The sequence below is a fragment of the Anas acuta genome, chromosome 3 (genome assembly GCF_963932015.1).
Source record: "Anas acuta chromosome 3, bAnaAcu1.1, whole genome shotgun sequence".
NCBI classification, from domain to species: domain Eukaryota; kingdom Metazoa; phylum Chordata; class Aves; order Anseriformes; family Anatidae; genus Anas; species Anas acuta.
This window is the reverse complement of record NC_088981.1, coordinates 45,783,383-45,811,060: the sequence shown is the minus strand read 5'-3', so window position 1 is coordinate 45,811,060 and position 27,678 is coordinate 45,783,383. Positions and strand designations below refer to the sequence as shown.

Genomic DNA, 27,678 nt, shown 5'->3' with positions numbered 1-27,678 from the left:
TTTTTAAAGTGGAAAAGATAGAAACTTCACATAGTGAAATCTAGCCACACAAATGGTATCCTGTAGACAGGCAATAGTACTGGGTGTTGCTTCTTTTTAAAGGAACAGCTCCCTAAGAGGGGAGAAACACTTGTGGATTTGGTTTTATAAGGTTGTCTTTTCCTCCCAAATCAGACAGAGAAAATCCAAAGCTGGGTCAAGGGATGGCCAAAAAGAGTTATTCCTCCTCTTGCACTGCAATACTAGCTTTCTGCGTCTCCATGCAGACAGTAAGGCCTTGTCTACAACAGGGCTCTGAAACCTGTCAGCCTTCCAGTTTCAAAAAATAAACTAACCCATGGCATTCCCAACTTAAAAATTGTAGTGGTTTCTCTTTGATTTGTGGGTTGTTGGCTTTTGTCGTGTGTTTTTAAACTGAGTGTCAATTAGGTAGAAGTAATCAACACATTTGTCACGCATGCCTCAAGTAGTTATCCTAGGCTCAAGAACTTGTGGTTTTCCAAAAGGATTTTAAGGCAAGCCACAAATGTTTGTAGCTGGGAACAAACATTTGAAGAGTGTCCAGATGAGCCTTTCAAAATGTGTTGACAACCTTGAGAAAGGAGCATGTAACAGCTAAACTTACAGGTCTGTGAAGACAAATGCTCACAGAAGAGTTCTGTGAAGCAGATGCCAGCAATTGCAAAAGCCTCTCTGTAAGAATATACATAAAAGTGGCAAGACCCAAGGAGCCCCAAAAGTTTCATATAAACTTTTAATGAATTCATCAAACTGGTCCCACTCTTGATTTCAAATACCAACTCATTCATCCATTTTAAAACCACAGCCCTTTACATAGCAGAAAATATACTGTGCTAAGAAATCTAAGACTGAGATATGTGTACTACATGTAAAACAACAAAAAAAAAAATGTTAGTCTTGCATCTTAACAATGGATTTTGTAATACTAGAGTTATCAATAATTTCATCTGAACAATGGAGACACAGTTGTGTTGAATTCAGGCCAAGTTCTGCAACAGAAGTGCTCAGCAATTCCATATAAATTGGTGGAAAGTATATCATATGAATGACAAGATTCAACTCCAAACACCCTGGATTTTACACAGGTGACAAGCTTTAATTTTTAGGTTATTCCTTTTTGAATGCAACACAAAGAATAAGAAGAATACTCAGTGTGAAAATTATAGGACCTGTATTTGATCCAAGTTAACATGTACTTAAAACAGAAAGCAAAGCAGTTCCATGAACTGATAAATGCTACAGTGGACTGTTAAACGAGAGATGAATTTTTAACTCTTCAGACACTGAAACCCTAGCTATCTGCATGCTTGACACATTTGGTCCTTTGGAGTTTATCCCCTTTGCTTATTCCTAAACTGGACTGCCTGTTTATTTTTTTACTGTATATGTTCACTTGGTTCCCCCATCCTTCAAAACCTTTTTCCCCTCCCTCCTTAACAGATACATGTCTATTATTAACTGTTATATGGGGCAAGTGAAGCATGGATACTTGGGAATAGTGAAAAGCTCAAAGAGAGGAACCTGATGATGAGAGTGAGACTAACTACAAATGCAGCTGAATAGCTGCAGCTGAAGCTAACCAAGGTCTGGCATGGATTGCAAGAGCAGGAACACTGAGGGTTCAGAAGAGATATCCAATCTTTCTGCAGTGCCCAGCTGTGTACATCTCATCCAATTTCCCATTATGCTAGAGGTGCTCACTTACTTGTGACTTCAAGCTAGCCCTACAGGTACAGCCCTGCTAGGTCTTGTCTGAGCAAATAACCCAAATATATTCCTGCCGGTTTTGTACAGAACAACCATCTTGTGTGAGTATCTTACACGTAATTTCACATGAAACACACCAACTGTAACTGCTCACAAATACCACTCAAATGGTTTACTATAAATCGTATTTCCTGAGTGATTCTAAAAATGTTAAAGATGACAAAATGACCCACTCGATTGCGATTTATCTTAGCTGATCTTAGTCATGTAAGAAGCCACATGAAAGCAGTGTCTAAATCTTTCCATGACATTACATTAATATAACAAACCTCATGGCAAACACATGAATTTAAAGAGGCAAACAGAATTAACTGATGTAGTACAAGTAATGGCCAGGCTCTTAAAAGCAGAGGGGGAAAAAAATAATAAAAAGTACAACTAACATTTAACCTCGGCCAAGCTGTATGCTCCTTGCTTTTCCAAGCACAAAATGTCAGTGCATAACTCATGTACTGCAATCGGTGTCTTTTATTTGAAAGCTCAGCTTGAGCTTATGTAATATAAGTCATAACTTTCAGTTCCAAGCCTAGGCTGACCCCAGCTTCAGGCAAGGAATGAAAAGCTGTTTGTTAAACATATGTAAAGTTACTAAGTATTAAGCATATGTGCTTAACTACACTCAGACACTTTTAGGTTCCTTTTAATCAACCTTCTCCTACACAAATGTTCCCACTTGGATACAAAAAATTATCACCTACAATGTGTTAACAGACAAAGATTATTCCTAAATCAAACTGTTTGGTTTTATGCATTTCAATAATTAAGAGGAGACTCTTTCAACATTAAAAAGCACATAAAGTTATACATTGACCTGGTCTATACTCAACACACTTCAACTCAGCTTACATTCTTAAGGTCTTGTATTAATCAGTGTTGTGAAATTCTACTGACAATGCTTGCACAACAAGGTATTTTATTTTTTTCAGAAAAAAAAATACTATTAGAAACTTCAAAACTTTTTTTTTTTTTTTTGGCCAATAATGCTATTTTGTGGATATTCGTTTTTGAAGTCATGTATTCAATGGGATAATTAAGAAGATATAACAAAGTTGCAGCCCACCTCGACAGAAGTGCTGTTTACATGTGTGAAAGAAATCACATTGTGGAAAGAATGACACACCAAAAAACAAACAAACATACAAACAAAATCCCACCACACACATTTACTATATGCCCATGAATTCTTCCACTCATTTCTGTATATAATCATTCTGACTTCAACTCGGATTTAACTTCATCGTGTCACATTCTACCCTCACCACAATGTTCACTCCCCAAATCTAATACCAACTGTCCTGCACTGGAAAGCATGAATATGGTATAGTCTTACAGAAATAATCAACACTAAACACCTGCGAAATTTCTCACACAAAAATGATTTACACAGTAGTGTTATTTTTAATACAGTATTAAAGTTCCCACCAGAAAATAAATTAAGATTAATAAAATATTAAATTGCAAAGTTTATCCATTTTTACAAGTTACATAGAGTACACACCAATAGTACTGTATGCATGTGCTGTATGACACTATGGATTAGGAGGGAGTATTAAAAAGTTCTTTAAAAGAACACTGGCAGTTTCTCAGCAAATGCATTAGTACCTTTCAGATGATGTTCCTAAGCCTTTACATACGTCAGTAGTCCATGACTGCAAAAAGTCTGGAAAACTATACATTTTAAATCCTAAGTGTATTTTCTGCTCTGATCCATAGATTTCTAATTGTTATGGTTAAATCTACAGTTCCATACAGACACAAAGCCAGTCCAGCCTGCATGGAAAGAACTGCTGATTGAAAAAAACTCCTTCTTCTGCAGCTGTTGAGCACCTCTAGGTAGGAAAACCTCTTCAAGACAGAGATATGAAACCTGTGAGGTGGCATTCTTTGAGCAGCTCTCCACACCTGAGCTACAAGGTTTTCATTAACAAACACCTTCACATTCAGGGAAGAAAAATAAATAAATAAATAAATAAATAAATAAATAGAGAAGAATAGGAAGGGGAGGGGAGGGAAGGAAGAAAATACTCCACAAACAAGATCTAGTTTGGTATTCATAGCACACAGGGGCAACACGTTAGTTTTTTCTGCATGGTTATAGACACCAGCGTTGTGTTATTTTGTCACATGAACAAGAGTCAAATCAAAGCCTCCTATTCCACAAGAAAACAATAAACTTCTCACGAGAAGAGTATCGCAATTATTATATTCAAATGCAAAGGTTTAAACTGTTTCAGAGGCAGAGCACTGGTACATCATGACAGTGATCTTTTCCTGTCAGTATGAATAACATCTACAGTTTAGATCAAACACAAATTTCATTATCAAACCTGATGTCTTCAGAAAGAAGATGATGCCTTTTTGTTTCAGAAGATGTTCATATGCTTTGCTTTCTCCTAACTCACACTAAATTCTGTAGAAGATGACACTGTCTGCTTTCCCTGTTGAAATATGTTTCTCTAATGTTGACAACATCTCTCTCTTGCCTTCAGCAACCAACTGAGACCAGGATTCTCACAGGAGAACAAGAAATTGAGCAGGAATGTTCTTTAAATAATGATTTCATACAAAAAACAAGTTCCCAACTTAAGTTTCTATTTATAAGGGGAAACTATATTGAAAAGAAACTCATTAAAAACATTAAAATAACTGATATCATCACATATTGTCAGTATTTGCATTCAGGTTTCCAGATTCCAGCATTTCCTCTACTATAACTGAAGAACCTAAATCAGCAGAAGGAATGCAATTCTCCTATAATTTAGGTGTGAGTGGTGTCAGTGGCTGTAAGAGGAGAAAAATGGTAAACCTTTGGGTTTTGCTCATCTAAGGAAAAAGCCTTTCAATTAAAATTTGAAATTAAAAGCTGCAGCATTATTTAATTAAAATAATATGGCTATTTGGCTCCACTTTGGCCATAGTTTGTTAGTCCTCTCCTTGAAGTAGACAGCGGTCCTGGTTCATATACATCCTTCACAAGGATGAGCAGTAGCACAAGAAGACAGCAGTAGCATTTAAAACAAAAGAGAGACACGAAGTTCCCAACTGGCATGAAGATCCAGCATTCTCAAATTATTTTAGAAGGGCTGAAATTATTTTCAACTCATTAACTTCAAATCAGATTCTGAACTGACAATTCATAAGATTACTCATGTATCAGAAAAAAGACATTTTCAGTTAATTTTAATATTCACTGTTCGAGACACATTTATCAAAACATTTACAACCCATGGAGACCAGACTTACAGATAAATAGTTCAAGTTAATACTTTCAGAAATGGTAAAATAAAGTATACTTGAATAGAAAGAAAAAGCTGTCAACAGCACCTGAAGTACTGAACTGAATGATTAACAAATTGAATTTTAGTTTGAAGACAGACCTCCATTGGTGAGAATCTGTTTTGCATCTGGTCAAATTGGAAGACTTCCAAAAATAAGAATATGTACATCTACATATTTTTTTTTCCCATTTGTACTTCCTTAACTAACTTTTAAAAAACTGTAGTAGAATTTTAGATCATGTTAGCATAACTTTATATTTTTCAATACCTGATCTTGAGATGTGAAACATGAAAATGCTTATCTGTTAAAAAGTTACTGAAACATATAAGCAGCAGACCCTCTCTAGCTACTCACTTTATATACTTCATAAATGAGTGCTTCAGAGAATCCTGCACATGCATTGGTTTTCAAAGTTTGTAATGTAGTCAAATCAAAACATGAAACACTTCCACAGGTATCTCTTTAGTAAGTACAAGTTTTAACATTTGACACAGTTTTGCTTTAGAGTTAATAATAATAATTAAAAAATAAAAAGTCACTGCCATTATTCCCTGTCTCTCCTCCCAGGAAAAAATATTAATGCAAATTCCCAAAATAATCATTCCTAGCCAGAAGAAAAGCCTGGGAACTGCTACCTAAACAGCTCCAAATTCTAGAGAGCAATGAGCATCTAAACCAAGAACTTTAAGTGGAAACCATGATGAAGCCTTAATTATAACATTTTTGTTAATAAAAATAGACTTGCTCCAGAGGACAAAATTCCATTTCCACTTCTGACATCATCATCCCATGAGACATTGAGGAAATTAGAAAGGCCAAACCACTCAGTAGGAACCAGCAATTCCAGATGTCACATTCTGGTACCCACTGAAGACTTCTTCAGCCCATTTGTTGGAACAGCTAGCTTGCTTTATGAAAGTGGTGAAATATATACATGTACACACACATATATATACACCAAAATAGTCAGGAGGGGCGTTCTAGCACAGAATAATGTAAAATGTACAGCTATATATCAGAATACAGGCCTAAATCTCTCAATTCCCCTCCTCTAAAGTGGCCATTGTATGAAAGACTACATTAAGGAGCTTGACCAGAAAAACGTGTATGGCAAACCAAAAGACAGTTATGCCATTCACTTATTTTTAGATTTTTTCTTGGAACTCTTTCACATGAAGGAGTGGCTGCTGAATACTGTGATTAATCTATGGTGAATAATTCCATTAGTCAATCAACCAAGCAAGAATATGAAAACAAAAGTCTTGTTTTTTCTGTCAGAATCATCAAATAAATTGTACTGAGTCAGCATGCAAGGAAAAAAAGAATCATAGTTAAGTAAGTTGAATTAATTTCATTGTAAAGACTTCAATGCTTTGTTTTGACCTTATTTTTTTTTTTAATCTTTAGCCTTTTAAAGCTAAAATGTGTTGATAAGTAGCCAATGATCAATTGCTTCTGTGGTACAGCACTGATGAATTAGTGGCATGAAAGCTGCAAGCTTGATTCAGATTCTATAGATACTAAATAAGAACTTTCTAAATGTATATTTTACCTTAATTAAGGTTATCTTCCCCTATACTTTTTAAAAGCTAACTAGACCCAAACATTTGATTGTTATGAATAGTAGTAATAATGAAAGACCAGAATCAGAACTGCCCAAATTCCTGAAATGTTAGGTTACTCAAGAATACTCAATACAAAAGCATGAATAAAAATATGTAAGGTGTCTGCCCTGCTCACTCATTACTTGGCTTATAAAATGTATAATATTGTTATGATTTTTATTCTGAGCTGCATTTTGGGGGTTGTTAGCTTTATCACAAACAAACAAACAAACCAACAGCAACAAACTGACTACCAAAGCCCATTTCTAACCTGCTAGACTGTACACTTGGTAACTGAAAAGCAGTAACATTTATGTAGTGACACATCTGTTAAAAAATCTTGAGATTAACATATAACTAAGAATGGAGAATCAAGTGGATTTATGCTTCACTTTAATTTCTTTGGCCTAATGAATAGTTCTGTTGTCACCTGTAATTAATTTAATGTAGCAATGCTGTAGGAGTATATTGTGGCATTAGTGCTTCAAAAAAACTGCACGGAAGTATCACTGAACAGAGGCTGAAAATACGAAGGAAAATTAAATAACACAACACACAGTCACGAGGGTGTTACTGTGCAGTTATCAGGACCCAGAGCAAGCATCATAGGCTCACAAAAGCACATTCCAAGACACTTGAACAACGACATAGACTAACAAACTGTATTAGGAGTCCTGAGAAGTGCTAGCTAGACAAGATGGTGCTGGATAAAAGTAGGACTCTAACTAGTAGACTAGTCCTCCTTTCTAACAAGCACTGAATTAAGTACGACGATTTAGTTTTTAAAGTAGTCCTTTGAAATGGAAAGTAGATAAGATTCTCTTCAAGATGTCACAAAAAAAAAAAAAAAAAAAAAAAAAACAACAGGGAAAAAAAAACAAGAAGGTAGTTTCATAAGCACACCTAGTGCAGTAACTCAATAACTAAAGGAGCCCAATTACAAATACTTGCCACTTAGAGTTGTTCCTCTCCAGTAATAGATTCAACAGCACAAAATACACTCCAAGTAAAACTTACACTTATGAAGACCACGTATTACTACTCTTGTTAGTAAACCTTAGAAAAGCATTGCTTGCATTAATTGGTCAAAACGTGTGTTGTTGAACACTATAGTAGTAGCACTACTTTATTATTATTACTTTAAACTGTAGACTTCAACATTATGTGTACTGAAGAACTTCTACAGATGCATCTGCTAGTAAAGAAAGACCTACCCTTTCATCAGATTAGGTTTGCAGTAGGGCTTCTTACTGTGCCCATAGTTTGATTCACAGTCTTAGTGGCAACGTCTAGAAGTATTTAGACAGTTGGCACAGTGTAACCAGGAAAAACTAAACGCATGTATATATCCTCTATAGCCTCATGTGTCTTCTATGTGTTACTTCAGCACAATGCAGACCATTTTCTCCGTGATAGTCTGTCAATACATGCCAGGTTGTTTGTTCCTCCTGCATCCCCATGAAGTCCACTATCCTTTTAGGAGCCATTAGGATAACCGTTGTAGCAATAGTAGTAGAGCCATTATATTGCTCATAGCACTCAAATTCTGATAGCCCAACAGAAAAGAAAAATGTGACCACAGCTGAAAAATGACATGAGACATAGAACATAAACAAAGTATTCCTCTGTTATTACTCTGTTACTTAAAGCAGAAGACATTAAGATTAGACACAGGTAGTCCTGCTTGTCCTTCCAGCCCAGCCCATACTGCTATGACCACAATTTATATCAGTAGGTGAAGCACAGGAATGGGAAATCTAGTCTCAACTTTGTGTGCAGTCCTTCCAGAATCTGAGAAATACATGAAGTTACATCTACAGTACTGGCAGGAATTATGTATATTTTCAAGTGCATTTCAGAAAGCAAACTATTTTATGTCCTGGAAAAGTTTTTGTTTTTAAATAAACTTTCCCTTCTGTTCTTGCAGGTGTGCATACAGAAGGTGAGCATATGAAAATACTATGAGACCTCAGGAATAACACCCAAAAGCTTCAACATTTGTTTTTGATCTGGCCTTTGAAATACTGCCCTGTCTACATGCTTTCCCATATCCATTATATGTCTCTTCTTATATTTGATACTGTTGCTAGAAGTTTATGAAATATAGTATTATAAAGTAAAACTCAAGCAGTGTTCATTTTTAAACAGAGCAGTATAGGGTTTTTGGTTGTTTTCATTGTTGCTTGTTTACTAATTTATTGATTTCAAAATAACGTTACATGATTCTCTTAATTACCAGATGTTTTGGATTAGAACAGTTTAAAATAACAAGCAGGAGAGCTTTTCAAAGCTGGGTTTGCTTTATATTCCACCATCTACCCCAGAAGTTTAGTAGAGCAACCCCATAGGCATTTCTATAATGCATATAACATTAGTCTGAGGGCAAGGCTTTCAGAAGAAACCATGCACAAAACTCAGTGGATTAGACAGACCTAAGAAAAACACATACAAACACACACAAATTGTTTCTTTGCTTTAATACAAAAAATAGCAGTTAATTCTACTGTGTTACTCCTGAACACCACACAATGAATGGTGAATTGTATCCAAAGGATTTCTTTTTCTGCCAATTTTTTTTTCTGCCTTTAGCAGAGAAGCAGAACTGGAATAAGGAATTAAGAATTTCTTAGTCAACATGTAAAGTTGTTGCCATTGTCAAACTGATAATGCTAGTTTGTTTTATTATTCCTAACCTGCCAGACCCCAGCTGTTGTCTTAGTCAAAACCTGAGTTTTCCAATAACTAGAAATTGCAGCTGCTCAGAATGGTTCGCTAGGGATTTGAACCACCACAAACATTACTCATCTGGTCCTGCCCTGATCAGACTTCTTTGGCCAAAAGGCAGGGTTAGGCCTGCTTGAAATTTAAGACATACAAGTTAAAAGTATTTTTTTATCCTCATCAAAATAATATTTCTTCTTTAGCCTTTGAAAAGTTATCCATAATTCTTACCTAGCATGTTAATACAATCTGGCAAGGTCTACTTTTTTTTAGCTATTCTATACTAAAATGCCTTTGGAAAAAAAAAAAAAAAAAGATCATGAGTTATAACTGAAGATAATCACTATGTGTTACTGCTCTCATCTATCATTTATCACTTTTGTCAATGCCAAAAACTTGGAAACAAGAAAGTCTTTCGTATTTCAAACATCTTTACTTAAATGAAATCCATGAGTTACTGCACTACATATTTGCAGCTGCATGTAACAGGTGCAACCATAAACATTAGGAAATGCTGCATTTTGATGGGCAAACAGCCAAAGCATTGCCCAATTTAAGCAGTCCAAATTGGAATTAGTTTTGTTTAACAAATGCTGTCAGATGAAGTTGCTTCAGCAGAGCCCCAGAGCTTATGGAAAATGACTATTCAATGTTTAACATTTCACTGATAGCTATTGTTGTTTTCTCTTTCATGTATTAGTTTCAGATGGGAATCCTTGCAAAAATAATTAAAAAAATAGAATTAAATAAAACACCACTAACTTTCCATTCCTCCAACTCTTATTGACTTTTTTCTGTTTGGATTACAAACATCACACATCCTAATTTCTTCCCTTCCTTTCATCAAGTTTCACTCCAAAAATATAAACCAGCTATCCTGCTTCCTGAGCTCTGCAACCCTCTACAACTTGTCCTTCCTCCTCCATATGATCATTCCTACTATTTCTTAGAGACTTTATTCTGACTAACTTCAGAATACCACCCTCCTTACATTTCTTTACTGTTCCTGCATTGTGCATCATACTAAATTGTCGTGCAGAGTAGAATTACTTGCTAACAAGCAACCATCTCTAATTGGAAAAGAGAAAGTAGCTTGTTCAAGCTCAGTGACACAGAGGTGTTTTCACCACAGAGAGCGGCATAGATACAGAGTTTCCCTGGGGTTCTCAACATAGGCATACATGTGCATGTACATAGAACAGACTAGAAACCAACTGTTTTCTGCAGACCAGTTACATGTGAACACTTGCATGCAAACTCATATGAATGTTTATGAAAAAAATAAACGAGCCCTTGGTTTTCACCTTAATGACTTCAATATTCAACAGCACACTAGCCTTTAATATTGTGCTAAGATAATACTTCTTTACAGACCCACAGAAAGCAAGCCAGGCACTGGCCAAACCAGTTCCAGTAACATACTGGATTTCAGCTGGAAACCTTTTTTCTTTGGTGTTGCAAGACTTTCCCTGCTCAAAAGCTATACATGACTACAAGCTGATACTGTCCTTTGCATCTCAAAATTTTTCACATTTGATGGAAGAAATAAATTATTTATTAATCTCCATGCAATAGTAGGCAATTGGCATTGGTGGAAGTGACAAGTCAGTCAAGCACATATGCGAACTATATCTTGTCCAGAGGCAGGTGGAAGAAGAGAGTTCAGGGACAGAAACCCCTTTCAGAGTGAAAAAAATTTGAAGGCTTTCTCTTTTGCTTAATTAAAAAGTCTGAAAGGCAAATAAAGTTTAAATAGGAAAAAAAATGCAAACCTGGAACACCAAATTACAAAACATACCCTTCCTTTTGGAAATTGAAATAGTAACAGTTATGAAGTAGTTATGAAGTTTAAAGCCATTGAACTGACTTCTGCAAAGAACATGAACTGAACCTTCTTCAGAAAAAAAAATTAAATAAATAAATAAAAAATCAGCCACAATTGAACCAGTGAGGCATGCTTATTAGCAAAGGTTTATCACTTTAAGTTCCACGGTCTCTAAACAAAATGCCAAAGTTTTTAATCCTAGATAAGCGGATAATTCATCCCATTCAGCTGACCGACTCTACCTTTCTCCCCCAAAGGAGCTAACACCTTCCCTCTCACCATAAATCTTGCTAACTTCCCTATAGGAAGCCAAGGCTCTGAATGGAGTTACTCAGCAACAGCTCTTTTCTCCTCACACAAAAGATTCATTTTTCTATCTACCAAGATCTGGCTGGCTCTGTGTTTTCTTCTTTCATTTCTCATAAGCTTTCTCTCAGTGACACCTCACTTTGCCCTACTTTTGTCTTTGTATCATCTGGTGGTCTGCAAATACCTGCCAAAACCTGTCATCAGTTGAAGTACTTCTCTGAGATGCATCCACCAACTTTGCTGCTGAGGGCTAATTGCCAATACCACTGATCTTTGGCATCCTCACAGCTACCAAATCTTGGAACTTATTTATTTATTTATTTACTGATTATTTTAAAGCAGACAAGTAAAAAGTTTCTCTTAAATCCACAGAGATAACTTAGGACCTAGAGAGCCTCCCAGAAATAGAAAGCAGAGAAAGTATGTACTTATTTCAGCTAATAGGCTTTTGAACTGTCTTCTCATCAGCAGCAAACATTAATTTTCCAATTAACAAACCACAATGGCTGAAAGAACTTGAAATGCAGTTATGCCTGTCCACTCAGGCAACAGATGCATATAAGGCAAAAAACAGCCCTGAACTTCAATACGTAAGAGCTTTCTTCCTTATTTTATCCTTCAAAAGGACTGAACTTCCATCATTTTTTAATTCAAGACACTCATGCCCGTTTAGTGCTGCCCACACACTCATTGTTTCTCACCCAAGCTTCCCCACCTACCTATGAATGGGTCTGGATATCACCTTCTGATCCTTTCTGACACACTGCTTTATGCCACCCCAGTGGTGGATCAGGGGTCAAGGACATCATCACAGGACACAGGGCTGGTCCCGCACTCGTGCCATTCAGCTGGCAGAAAGTGTGTGAGGGATTGGGTTGAGCAGCAATGTGGAGCATGCTCAGACAACGCTGGCATGGGGCACAGGCCCCCAACCTACTGTGGCTCTGGAAGCCTTCACTATGGCCCTTCCCAAACTCTTTTCAGCCTAGCACTCATGCAGTTGGGCCCAGCACCACCATCCTTGCAACTCATCAATGCAGACACTGCGCTTACTGCACTTTGGTTCATAACATGGAGCCACCTCAGAGGATGTAAATGGAGGCTCCCTTCAGGCTGAGCTACATGGGAAGACGCACTCCAGGAGTCCCCAGACTGTTATAATGCAGCCATACCAAAGTAAACCCACTAAGACATGTAGGATCAGTGGTGAATGTTTAGCACAAACTGTTTTGCCCTACAATTCCGCTTCTCATCACAGTACTTGCTCTATTTTCCATATCTCCTTCCCTGCAACACAAAACTCCAGGCACTTGACCACATGTCTGCTGAGCACCAATTCCCATCCTCCACCAATATATTGGGAAGCCTTGCACATCCAGCTCTTGCCTGAAACAGCATTTTATGTCATAGAATCATTCAGGTTGGAAAAGACCTGAGATCATCTAGTCCAACCGTTAACCTGGTACTGACAAGTCCACCAATGAGCCATGCTACTACGTTCTACATCTACACATTTCTTGAAAACCTCCAGGGATGGTGATTCAACCACTTCCCTGGGCAGCCTATTCCAATATCACACAAGCCTTTCAGTAAAGAAATTTCTCCTAATATCCAACCTAAATATCCATGCACATCTTTAATGGAAAAACTGAAACAAGTATTGTGGATAGGGACTGAAAACAAGATTACAGATAGGCTACCTCTGAAGCTAACAGAATTCCAGTCCATTTAATCATGTGAAACACACGTCCTTGAAGTCACGTATTAGGCATGCCTCTCAGTACACCAGGTCATGCAACAGCAGAGGATAAGCAGATTTTAAATTGTTACACTGCAACGTTCTCACATCCACTCTGCATCACAGGTGCAGTCTTTCTGCTGACCTGCAGCATTTGGCACCAGGCATCCTCAGGCAGGAAAGCAGCAACTCCATGCTGCCCTGTAGCTTGAGATCAGGGGTGCAAATACCACAACATAGGAGTGTGGAGTGGAGGCAAGAAAGAATGAATATCCATTTGCCACATCAGACTTAGGCAAGTCTGGAAGGATCCTGTGCAAGCCAGAGCCCCTGGAAGAGTCAAAAGGAGACACCCAGGCTTCACACTGTTCACACCTTCAGCTCAGTTCCCATCTGACTGGCCAGATTAGCAGCCTCACCACTTTTGTTCCTTAATAACTTCTGGCTCATTAGCCAATTTCAACTATAGCCAATGCCAGACCAGAGATGTCAAGGACAACTGCATTCCTGATAGTTTTATGGCCAATGAATAAACTGGAGTGTCATGGTTAAAAAAGCTGCAGATTTTCTCTTGCCTGCCCAGGATTCAGTCAATCAGCACAGATGCAGCCAAGCAGCCCACACATTCAGTCCTGTCATGTGCTACATCTTCTCACAGCTGTTAGGGACATGGCAGGAAAGTATTTGAGGACACAGGAGAAGACCAAAAGCATTATGCTGGGGAAGAGGTACAGAGTTGTTAAGTTCAGAGTGTGTAAAAGGACAGAAATTGCCATTTACCTTGTCATGAAACAACATTGTTTCTCATGATTTTCAAAATAAATTAATAAATAATTAATAAATAAATAAGTAAATAATATACGTACAAATATACATATGTGAGAAGTTATTTTAATTTACAACTGCAAATATTCACCTCATACAGGGATTTAATCTGTTTGAGATCACAATATAGTACTTACAAATGATCTACCTTCTAGAAAAGAGAATGTACCTGTGCCTGCAACATGACCTGCACCCTTACAACCTACAAGAGCATCTATAGAGTGGAGGGGCAGCCACAAGGCAAAAACAGAGGGGAAAAAAAGTTTTATTAGTCCCAGCGTTCAGTCTCATGAGGCTATTTAATCACTCACTCTCTCACCCAAGAGCTGACCAAAGCTAACTTTGCCCAGCCTGAGGCTAGCTCAATGCAGAATGTGAGCTCAATATGCCAGCATCTCTAGAGCAACTGAAGATTCAACTATTTACTCCCCTCCCCACAAAGCCTCCCCTGTTGTTCCTAGGCACATAACACAATCCTTCATTGGGAAATGTTTTACCTTGCCCACCCTTAAATTGGCAAGCAGAAGATCTCAGAAATGGCAACACTGTTCAGCATATGCTGGCTTAAATTATATGTCAGGTTACTCTAAAACATCAAACCATGAGGTCACCATGGTCCAATTGCTGTTTAGCTTTTTTCTTTTATCATTGATATTTGTCTTCACAGAGCCAAATGAATACGAGCAGGCATCACATGCAATTATTCTTACTATAATTACTGCTAAATCACTAGACAATATTTCAAAATAAAAATAAAATAAAATAAAACCATCTAGTCAAAAACTTCTCCAAAATGGACAATTGGATAACAGTATCCACAATTATAGCTTTAAGGGATTAAAGCTAAGGGATTTAAGGGATAATTGGGTTGAAGTTTCACCCCACAACCTCTGTTAACAAACGATGCCATGTGCTGCTAGTTTAAGAGGCCCCTTTTTATGAATGGAATATCTGAGTATTTTTTTATAGCAGCCATGTAATTAAATTGTGCTCATTCTTCAGTTTTCTATTTTTTTTAAATTTATTTTTAAAAAGGGATGTTTAATACAAAACAACAACAACAACCTCATCTATGTCATCACTGCTCAGTTGTGCAATGCCAAAATTTAAAATTTAGGACACACTAACTTCAGACTCATCATTCCAACCTAACCCCACTTTCCTGTGCCTATGTCATCATTATCATTTTTAATTACATCAGCATGTACCACACCATCCTAAGGACCTCTATCTTAGTGGGCACACAAAGTTTATCATGGAATGAGAAAACGTGCACTCTTTTTAACCTCCATGAAGCTGTGATCTTAGTACATATGACATAGCAGTTAATACAAAGAATATGGAATCATTATTTTCTCTTTAATTTATGTGTACTGTTGATTTTATATATGGTACCATTAATGAACACTGCAGTCTTCCTTCTGTTTTAAAGGTTTATAGCTGTATGCTTCCTAACTTCTGTCAGAAGAAACGGTATTGAAAAGAAAGTCCTCCATCACAGCTAGAACTTTCAGATCTTGCGAAGATGGCAAGCACCTAAGCATTACACAATTTCAGAATTAGAAAGTACACTGAATTTTGAAGTATATAAATCAGCAAGGCTATATGCAAACTAAAATTTTCATATTACAGTGAATTATGTGTATTTTTAGTACAACATCATTCATGCAAGCTCAAGGAAACCTGTTTCAAAAGCAGGTCATGAGTAACAGACAAGATCTCAAGTCAGAGTGAATTGAGTAAAATATCATTTTCAGGCTCTTTAGGCAACATTGCCTCCCTCTTCACACTCCCCAAAATGGTGGAAAAAAGCTTAGATAGTAAAGGAGGTTGCAGCAAGAAGGGTATCAGTCTCTTTTCTCAGGTGACAAATGAAAAGATGTAAAGAAAAGGTCTCAAGTTACACCAAGGAGATTTAGATTGGATATCAGGAAGAATTTTTTCATGGAGAGGATGGTCAAGCATTGGAATGGGCTGCCCAGGGAAGTGGCAGAATCCCATCCATGGAGAGATACTTAAGAGACATGCGGATGTGGTAGTGAGATTTAGTGATGTGATTCTATCAGTCAGGTTGATGGTTGGTGCTTGACAATCTTGAAGGTCTTTTCCAACCTAAATAATTCTATGATTCCATAATTCCGTTATTTCAGTGATTACTGCTTTTGTAACAGTTAGTTATACTATGGAAGTCAAAGGCAGCCTTGGATAACTGAGCTTCTACAGCTAAACATTTACCACACGATAGGTTGTAGAGTTCACAACACTTTAAAGTAACTTCACAGCAGAGTATCTGTATATCAAAAACTATTAATAAACTGCCTAAAAAAAAAAAAAAAAAAAAAAAAGGAAACAGAATTCATTAATGTTAATAACACCAAACACCTAATTGAAATATCTGCCAGTGATACTTCATGAATTCTCTACTTAACTACTCCAGGAAAAAGTGAGATAACACCAAGTTTCAGTATGCTTTTATCAGTGCAGTAGTTGCACTAAACTTTATAGTGTTAATAATGGAATACATTACAAGATGGAATAGCAATTTGTTATCAGTCAACAGCAGAACACTTGTAAATAACAGTGACTATGGTTACATAAAACATCAGAACACACTGCACCTGCTGAAGGTAGAAACAGTGATTTACTGAGAAAAAAAAAAAAACTATTTAGGGGTAAAATCAATTGCAATACAGACATGATTTTTATTATTTTGTCTTACATGGCATTCCAGCAAATGTTAAAAAAAAAAAAAAAAAGACTTCTCACTGAAACACAAATTATTAAACCCCAGCAAAATAGTTAACACCACCCTACAAACTTCTTACCATGCCATAAAGAGGCAGTCTGTATCAGACCTGGATGTAGCCATCAAGGAATTCATCCCAGCTCCCAGCAGTCAGTGAAAGCTTCACAATGAAGTTACACTGAGAGTAAGGTATGGCTCTTGCTTATTATAATATTGGTTCTGTGGTGGTTTTTTGTTGTTGTGGTTTTTGTTTGTTTGCTCCCCCCCCCCCCCCCTTTTTTTTTTTTGCTATGCAGGCAAGCTTTGGACGATTCTCATTTAGCTTATCTAGCAAGAAACAACAATAAAGCAACAAAGAGTGAACACAAAGCAAAGCATATTTATACTAACAAAGGACAGTTTGAAGATGAAAAGAAAAGATCAATTATAAATTGTGTCACGTCACTGGAAATGGAGAACATGTTCACTGGAAGTACTCTATATGTGAAATGTAGCAGCTCATAATCTAGATCACACAGATCATGAACATATGTATTCTTCAGTCTTTTCTGACTAAGGTTCTGTTATTTCTAACTAGGTTAAATAGTGAAGAAGGCAAAGGTGTGTCTGTTAACCATTATGAGACTAGGGAAAAAACGCAGGTGACTAAATATAGGGAAGACAATATGGTTTAAATTAAGACTCTTCTAACAGATTCAATACTGGTAAAAAAAAAAAAAAAAAAAAAACAGGATTAGTAGTTCAATCTACAAAATCAGTTATAAGCCAACAAGAACAATGAATGACCCACTATTATTTAAGCATGGGAAAGAATGTAATATTCCTCTTGTCATTTGTGTTTTTAAAGTATGTTGGATTTATTTTTTAGATCCTATTTCAGAATCATAGCATTTCATAACCACACTTATCCTATCTTTCCATAACTATATCCGACAGTCCATAATCCTTTTCTCATGAAATAAAAATTCTGGTTGTCTTTCCAAGTAGGCTCAGTTCAGCAGGATCAAATTTATAACATTAATAAATAACCAAAACTCAAGATAGCATCTCAAAACAGTGTAATACATAAATCTTAGCTATATTTTACAGACACATTTATCATGAACAGATTGAATAGGCCCAGAGTAAAGTGATTCTTCATCTGCATCCATCTGATGTCTTTCAATAGTTGATGAAATATTCTTAAAGCAAAACTTTCCATTATTTCCACCACAATTTGCCAGATCTGTTCAGCAGGCCCTAATCTTCATGCCATTTTTCAGACACTTATTTGGAAGCAAAGTATCGGTAAATGCATGTTGGGTCCCCCCTTCCATCACCACCACCATCAAGGATTCCTATAGGACAGTTGAGTGAATGAATGTCATTACCATTGAGTAAGGAGATCGCTAGGAGGACATTCAAAGAGAGATGTAAGGAGATAGAGAAATTGACACAAGAGAGTTAAGTTGCTGGGGACAGAACAAAAACAGATCCTAGAAAGTACTACACACAATGTGGAAACATAAGTGAGACAATATATAGACAACAGATGCAGATAATTCTTATGTCTGCTTTTTTTTTTTTTTTTCCCCCAACGGAAAACACTAACATACTCTGGCTATTTTTTAAACAAAATGCTTCCCACGGACATGTCACATAATTTTTAGTTTAGAAAAGAGGTTGTGCTGGAGGTGGAATACAGTCAACCTGTTGCTCAGCAATAGTTAATACATTGTTTAATTGAGCTACTTTATATAACCCATTGGTGCAATGTACGGAAAAGAAATGTAATGTATAAATTTTAAAAGAATGACAAAAATAAATACACACCTTATTTTTATTTATGTATATCTTCGTATTCGTTCTCTTTGAAAAATTAAACTATTACTGTAAGTTTCCCCTCCGACAAACACTTGTGTAAAAGGGGGAAAAAATGATTTTATTGGGCCAATTGCTTTTTGATAGCTGAACAAAGCTTAACATCAACTTTCCCCCAATGAAAAAATGATCAAATGTTTGCTACAGAACTATCAGCGGACAGGGATTTTCTATTCAAAAGTGATTATGTAGTTCTGAAAGCAGGTGGTAGTAGTAAGATACCATTTTGCTGTATTGTCTTCTGCTTTCCACAAAAGCTCTAACAGTAAAAATAGGAAAAGGCTTAAACATGATCAATTTAAAATGCAACACAGAAGAAGACAATAATAGTTCTTACAGTTGAAGATCTGTTAAAGCATCCTAAATCAGCTCTGCAAGATGAACGCACTATAAGGCAAAAAAGAAACTGAGACACTCACTGCTAAATGTAATAGGCAAACCAGAAAAGAGAGAGTTCTTTTACAATTAAAAAAAAATCACAAAACAAAACACACACACACACAAAAAAAAAAAAAAAAAAAAAAAAAAAACAGATAAAACAAAACAAACAAACAAACAAAATTATTTGAAGTTTAGTCTGATTACACAGTCAGTCTGGGCACCATACTATAACACCCTGGTCTCAAACACAGGAAAAGTGCTCTCTTACTCAATATCCACTTCCCCCTCCCTCTCTTGAACTTTCAATACTTTCAGCAGCCAAAGGTATTTTGACAACCTTTTTTGAACCAACCTCTAAAACAATAAAAATATATCTGAGTTTATTTCACCTCTTTTGGGAAGACTTCTATCATCAAGGAGAGTCACCATTCAGTTTCAAACATCTGTCAAATCTAAGCAATCTGCTTTATTTCTGTGTAAGAAATTCAGCTGGAATTTTCAGTGATGTCTAAAGCAATCAACTGCTTGTTCCCACCTCCCTTTATATAAATATATATATGCAATTATAAATGCATATATCTCACCTACTTTCTCTTATCTACCTTCTCTGCCCAAAGACAATAGGTAAGAAGAGAAAAAATAAAACTGCTCCAAGCTTTAATTTGCCCCAAAACGTTGTTACCTTCAGGACCATCAGAACAACAACAATACATGAAAGTAAACTTTCAAAGCGATCTAACAGTTTTCTGCAGTCAACTCAAAATTTATCTAGCTGTTCTTGGATCTCCTATGTGATAATGCTTAGCTTGATCTCCCAAATCATCAAGGAATTCTATCAAAGGTCTTCATAAAATTATAAACAAGTGTACAACTGGGCCACAGATGGTCAAAGACCAAAATAATCTTTCTTGTATTTAACTTCACCTTAAACGTCTTCCTGGTCATTAATCAAAAAAAAAAAAAAAAAAAAAAAGGCACTGAAAGGCTCCAGGTCTTGTCTAGCATCAGCATTGGTCCTTCACAAGCACTGCCAAATAACTAGTGTAAGAATAAACACACTTACATGCCCAACATCTGTAGTTGCAATTCTTCTCCAACACACCTCCAGGATACAACCCTGAGCCTGTGCTGTTTTGAAATGTGTTGAAGCAAACAACCATCCATTATTTAAATCTAGACCTCTGCTTATAAAACCCTCACTTTCCAAAATCCTGTAACATTCTATTCTTTTCTGAAAGATGACTGGTTTTACTCAGCCCAGCAAAAGATTTGTCCATATATGGACAACCCTGAAGACAACAAATGGCTCTTTTCCCAGTCTATTATCAAGCCAGGAAATTAGACTGCCTGAGGTACTCTGCTTTACTTACTCTGGTCAGAGCTGAGAGGAAACATTCACGAGTTCGTCAGACATCCAGTTTCACACAGAGGTGAATGGATGCTTTTCCTTTACAGTTTTAGCAGCAAACACCACAACCAGTTTTATAGAAGATTAAAGCCCTCATGCAGCCACCTGAGGCAACAGTTCTAATGATGACAGTTGAAGGTACATAGCAGTCAACTGCATCCCCTATGGTTTGGCAGATGGAAAAAGTTAAAACAAGAATCACACAACAATAAATTCAGCAATACAAAGAGGGGAAACAGGAAGAAATCAAATACCTTCTCTGTTATTCAGTATAGCCTCAGACATACCTATACCATTGCTAATATTTAAGTGCAATGCTGTATAAAGTGTGAAGAATGCTATTGGTATGAAACATTGTGCCCTCTGATACTTGGCTGTCTATAAAGTTCTTTTGTCCTTTCACACTCAACCAGCAGTTGAGCTCACTTTCTTCAGTAAGAACATATCTATATGTGGAATCTATATCTTAAAAGCTCTCAAAAACAGATTTAAGGTCCAAATAGGTAAAAACTTCCTGCGTAAACCAAGAAATACCATCTTCCTTTTGCACTGTAAATCTTGCAAAGAAACCCCTTCCACTCTGTCAGCTCAGCTGCCTAGAAACTTAGTGGCAGGCCAGCCTATGCCTTTTTAAGCTGCAACAAAGGAAATGATTAAGGAAGCATTAAAACCTAAGTGCACCATAAAAAGCATCTACCAGAAAACTAGCTGCTATTTGCAATAAAGAACATGCCTTATTTACACACACAGGAAAAAAGAAAAAAAAATAAAAATCCACACCACCACAGTCCCACTGTCCTCTTAACATACATACAAAAAAAAAAAAAAAATATGAACAAAGGTTGATATTTCAGCTACTGGCAGAATTTATTTCAGAAACTCGAGTAGGTGGGACTGTGTCTCTTCAATGGAAAAATATGAACTGATGTGTCATGCTCTATTTTTGTTTTGTTGTTTTTTCTGTTTTGTTTTTAATCTCCCTCTTTTGCCAGAAAATTTCTTATTGCCCCTTCCATTTTTTGATGTCCCAATTGTCTTTTCAGCTTTGTTTATTTTCTGATTGGCAAGGAAACTATGAAATTCTATCTTGTTTCTTTTACATGCTTTCTTGCTCTCTTCCGTTTTCCTCCTATTAAGACATCCGGCACACGTTAATATTTCAAAGTACGCTTCACAGTAGAGTCAAGCAGCTATTTATGTTGCTAGAATTAGCCAAGACAATAAATAAGATGGCTACTTAAAACATGTGCATATATGAACCAGCCCTGAACATTGCAAGTTGGTTCAAAGGCAAACTGGGAGTTAGCTATCTGATTGAAAACCCATTTCTATGCTCTAATATTCCAAATGCTATAGTATCAGCATTGATCTTAATTTATTTTTAATACTTGCCACAAACACTGGGGGAATAAAAAGACTGTTGTAAGCCCACAATACAAGTTATGATTCAGAAGAGCACCTCTAATGTATTTTATGTTTGCTGCCCCTGTTTATAACAGCTACTTAATGTGTTGATGTGTTGTTTTTTTTTTTGTTTTGTTTTGTTTTGTTTTTAAGCAAGTGCCATAAAAACATCACAATCTTTGTTATGAATAATTTTATATATATATATATATATATATATATATATATATATATCATAGAATCATTAAGGTTGGAAAAGACCTCCAAGATAATCTGGTCCAAGTATCCCCCTACCACCATTATCATACACTAGACCACGTTCCTAAGCACCACGTCCAACCTTTCCTTGAACACCCCCAGGGACAGTGACTCCACCACCCCCTTGGGCAACCTGTTTCAATGCCTGACTGCTCTTTCTGAGAAGAAATATCTCCTCCTTTCCAACCTAAACCTCCCCTGGCACACCTTGAGGCCATTCCCTCTAGTCCCATCACTAGTTACTTGTAAGAAGAGGCCAACCCCCAGCTCCCCACACCTTACTTTCAGGCAGTTGTAGAGAGCAATAAGGTCTCCCCCGAGCCTCCTCTTCTCCAGACTAAGCCACTCCTCACAGGACTTGTGTTCCAGGCCTTTGACCAGCATTGTAGCCCTTCTCTGTACACTCTCCAGGGCTTTGATGTCTTTCTTGTAGAGAGGGGCCAGAAACTTATGTTCCACTCCCTGTACCCCAATGTGCTAGCCAGCAAGGAAAATATGGCTATTTTTTATCATGGGAGGAGGTGATGAAGAAGAGTTATTCTCCATTTTCTATCAGACACGCACATAAGGAAAGATGAGCAGCACAGCTGTATAAAAGTTTCATTAGAAGAACCCATGACCACTTGTAACGCCCTCCTTTCCCTTGATGTCCATTTACTTTATAAACACAAAAAGCTGTTCACACCCTTACACTTGTAACAACTTATCATTTTACAGAAAGGCCATGTGAAGAACTTAATGGTTTAATGTGTTTTAAATGACACAAAAGTAACTAACATGATGAAAGTTGTTTTCCATGAGATTTCTATGAAGTAGAAACAAAGTGCACCAACATCCGAAAACACGCTGTGATTAACAAAGCTTTCACCAGCTGAACATGACTTACTCATTAGTTCAGACCACCTGATGGCATCCTTTGAAGTTTATTTCCCTGAAATTCAAAACTAAGCCCATCTTCATTTAATTCATAAATGCAGTTAGAGGGATATCACCCCAGTTTAAAATAGTAAGTCTATTTGAAATGTGTGTATATATTTGTGTGTGCATGTGCACACCCCATTCTTATCTGTGAATGCCATTCTTTGAGGGAGTTTTGAAGGAATTTGAGTTGCAAATACATTTTTGGCATGGAAAAATTAATAAGCATGAAATGAGCATAAACAGAATAAATATCTTTAAGCTGTTACCAAAACATACTTCATTTTATTTTTAATAATAATTATAATAATTTTATCCTACTGTTTTTAGAAGTTTTCTCCAGCAAAATTTATGCTGTTTAACATAAAAACTTGACCATTTAGTGTTTTGCCCTATGGCATATAGTAAAAACAACTGTCTGTCTAGTTACCATTCCCGTCTTGTCAAAGCTGCCAAAAGATTCATTCAATAGCTTGCAAACTTCCTTTACAGGCTATACAGGCAGTACATTAACAATACACAATACAATTAACACACAAAACAGTATTAACAATATTGTAAATTAACAATAACATGAACAATTACCATTATTTTTAATAATCAAGATCCATCAGAAAGCCATTATGATGGAAAAAGTGGGGAATATAACCTTTGCAACTAGTCATTTCTGCCCCCCTATCTGCATCTGTAAGTATTTGATAAAATGAAGTGCTTAAAAAAGGTAAGTTCTAAAGAACATCATCCCACAGGTCTGTCTGAATTGTAAAAACATCTCTGTAATGAAAGTGTCTCTACAAAGTACAGGCTTTTTTGTTTTATTTATATATATAAAACAAATATAAAACAACATATATATATATATATATATATATATATATATTTCTTATTGGCTGTATGCATTCCTACTCCAACATCCTACCATTATCTTTAATACAACAAAAATCAGAAAAAGTCACTAAGTGCTAGCCTGTCCTGTACTCCACGGCAATGATACCTGTCCAAACTAAAGATAAACCTGAATCGCAAGGGGAAAAAAAAAAAAAAAAAAAAAAAGTTCCTTTGCAGTGCTCCTAAAGATTTTTGGGTCACAAATCCTTTACATATTATTGTTCATTGCATGAGTTACTTCTAAGGTAAGTTTCTGTCCATTGTGTTCTGAGGACTGCAACCAGAGAAAACATTTGGACACCCCAATCAATCAGATGCGCTATTTCAATAACAAGCAGCTTATGTTATACCATCTATTAGTATGACTTTCTGAAGTCAGAGAGAAAGCTACTTAAAATAATTAACAAATTATTTTAAAAGTCATCATTTTCCAGAGTCTTAAAAGTCAAAAGTCACTGGACATTACTGTTTTGATTCTTTGAGGAATGTGCAACAGTTCTGCAAGTGATGAAATGCAATGTGTTCCTGCTTCAGATTAAATGAGTTTTAGACAAAATAGCTGATATATCAACAGCCTTGTGTAAAGCGTTGTTACAGCATACAGGATCAAGTTGATGCTGTTTCAAGTTAAAGCATGTCAGTTTCAAAGACAGACTGAGAGAAAACAACATATCTTCATCAGAAAATTTATCACTGCTAGTAGTAATACATATCAGATAAATATTTAATTCATCTGAAGACCTATCTATCAAATTCATGCAGTTTTATGCATTTAGTCCCCTTTACTGTATCATTTAAGTTGACTCCTCTTCTTAGCATTGTCCACAGAGGAAGAAAGTACAAGTTTTGTTAAAAATCAGATTTGGCTTTGACATATTTTAAAATAAAATCTCTCTATTTTTGTAAAATACTCTTCATGAATTAAAACTTTCAACTCTGCTGTGAGGGACTGATGTCAGGAAATCAGATTCACAAAGCATGAACAACCAGTTACAACAAAAAGATCAAATGACAGAAGTAAATATCATGGCAACTGAAATCAATGACAAATCTTGCATTAAACCAAGCGGAGCTGCAATTTTATTCTGTTTCCAGGAAACACAAATGCATTACATCAGTTGAGATGCACTTCCAATCACAATGACTTGATTGCAGAGTCCTTTGGTAAATTATACTAGAGAAGGAAGAAGCTACTGAAAACAGCGTTGACCTCTCTCCCAGAAGCAATGTATCTTTGCCAAGTTTGGGGAATCCAAAGAAATTAGAGCCATCGTTAATATAACCTCAGTGCTACCAAGAGAACTAATAAAGATGCAACACCCCCACACCCCACAAAGGCTTTGGAAAGTCACAAGAAAGATAAGTAATTATCTTACTGGCTTTTCCACTACAAAATCTGTCCCTACTAATGCATTTTAACTTTATGATCACTTCCAGTCAAATTTGATGCAATAATACTTGTATCAGATGAGTTCATGAAAATCAGCAACTACAAAGACCAGTGACACATTAATGAGTGGTCACTGAAAGACAACAGGAGCTCTGTCCACCCTATTTGGCAGCAGGGATTCCACAGAGCACAAAAACTAGGCAAAAAAAAAAAAAAAAAAAAAAAAAAAAAAGTGGAAGAAGTGAAGAGAGAAGAAAAAGCTCCAGGAACATGTAGATGTCAGAAGAACTAGCACCCACTGACCTGCTTGGCTTTCAGAGGTTATTGACCTCTGTCTTATTTAATTTAAACTGTTCTGTCACAGGTGCGTAAACGAGCAGACTCACAATGTTTCAGCACAAAAACCCTGCAAAGTAGCTGAAAATATGAAGACAAACTAGGACGGCAGTGCTTGGGTGGTACCCAAATTATGTATTGCTCCAAAAAGAAAGCATTACAGCACTAAGATTACAGTATCTGTATTACAGTGTTTTACCAAAATAATTCATTATGACATAGCTAATTGTTTTGTTTTTAGTACAGCGTTATTACCAAACAAGAGTGGGAGAGTAATAGCCTGCTAAAAAATAAATGTAAAAAATTCCAAAACTGAATTCAAAAGACTCATTGAACTGTGCATCAGCTGATATTTGAGGTGATAATTCTGAAGGACTAAACCTTGATACACAGAATTTCACAGCCAAACAACATAAAAAGACAAATACTAGTAAAGGAACATATATAATGTAGCATTAAAAGATAGGAAGCCTCTGATACTCATGCTTTCACATGTAAAAGAGCATGCACATTCTGAATAACACCATAGAAAGGGATCAGTAACCATCATATAAACTGAAGATATATTGCTTCATAATTACTATACAATTTAAAACATGCTAATCTATTTCTCCTTATTTTCACCTTTTACTGACACTCCTCCCAAAGGGCTAACAATCATTTTAAAGGTTAATGGCTCTGAAGTAACTTCACAAAGATTTCTCAACTGAAGCAAAGATGCAGGTTTGAGTTTGAGGAAAACATCTATGAAAAGCATCTCGACAGAACAGAAATTCTCCCTCAGTATGGCGTAAGACCTCACTTCTTAAGCAAGAGTACTGGCTGCAGCACAATTACCTGTGAGTAGTTCAGTAACTAAAAACAAGGAAGAAGTTATGTTGCTTCTGTAGCCAAATCAATATTAAAATGTGAAGTAAAATAGCTGCAAATTCTAATGCTTAACACAGACAAGAGACAGAAAATAGTAAATGCCCAGAAAACTATGAATTACAAATACAGTTTAGAAGTATTTGAAGGGTATCTTCTCTTCTCTGTTTATTCCTACATTTTTTTTCTCCTCCCCATTGGCCCCTGGTAAGGTAGACCTGCTGACTTCATTTTTCTTGCTATTTCTCCCAAATACAATGCAAAACTTCTCTAATTATCTTAGAGAAGTGGCAGCAGTAGTTCTAATCAAAACTGGTCATTATATCACTTTGTGGTTTTAAAACTAGCACATTTAAATTCATTTCACTGATGGCCTTGAGCTGAACAATGCATCATTATAATTTTCATTCAAAGGTCCTAGCTTCCCAGTGTCTGGAACCTGGTTGTGGAAAAGAATAAACACAACAACAAATGAAGTCCCTGGAAGCCACAGCAACTTTCTGCTTGGATCACTAAAGCAACACTGTCATTATTTCAGATTATCTCCAATTACTGACGTACCTTAACTAGTGAATATTCTTGTACTTGTGTCCAATCCCTTCTGCATTCTTCAGTAACGTACAGTCAGCGCAGGACATTTCTATATTTAAACAAAGTTTAAGCCACTACCACTTGGTGTTTTAACAAAAGAATTTCTTCTTAATATCTCCCCAATATAATTGGGTAGCTGTTCTTACATTCTCTTTTCAACTTTGATACAAATAGAATATTTCAGCTTCCTGGCCATTCCCCCCTTCAGCTCCATAAGCACCAGAAGAACTGTTGTCAAACAAGAAAAACAAAAACCTTTTACAAGTGCTAGGGAAGACATGTTTCTTGGCACCACAGAATGGCTAAATAATGGCTAAATGCTTTGATTCAGACACAAGGTTATTAAACAAGATGCTGAATAGTGCTACAAAAGTGATTCAATACATTTTTAAAAGCACACATAGCTGAATGAAAAAAAAAAAAGTTACTCTTGCAGCCAAATCAGAAAGCAACAAACGCAACATCATCTTGTCAACAAGAATCAGGGCTTGTCATAGACAAGATCACCATCAGCAAAAGTAGCCAGCCACAGTGATGCTGGC

The 27,678-nt window shown here is 36.4% G+C and overlaps 1 protein-coding gene across 4 annotated transcripts in view; it reads right to left on the bottom strand.

The window, feature by feature from the left end:
* Positions 1–27,678, bottom strand: part of PDE10A (phosphodiesterase 10A) — a 366,309-nt gene that overhangs the window by 144,931 nt on the left and 193,700 nt on the right. The window contains exons 1-2 of one of the 4 annotated variants that reach the window (XM_068676943.1): positions 20,140–20,240; positions 19,033–19,082 (exon numbers count right to left, since the gene is read on the bottom strand). The exons of 2 other annotated variants lie outside the window; for them this stretch is intronic. Coding sequence is in view for 1 of the 2 variants with exons in the window: in XM_068676941.1 (XP_068533042.1) it covers positions 20,140–20,236 (97 nt within the window). In the remaining variant the exon portion in view is untranslated. Of the gene's footprint in view, positions 1–19,032; positions 19,083–20,139; positions 20,296–27,678 lie in introns of those variants that run through there. One more of the 4 variants, XM_068676941.1, reaches the window with a different exon arrangement.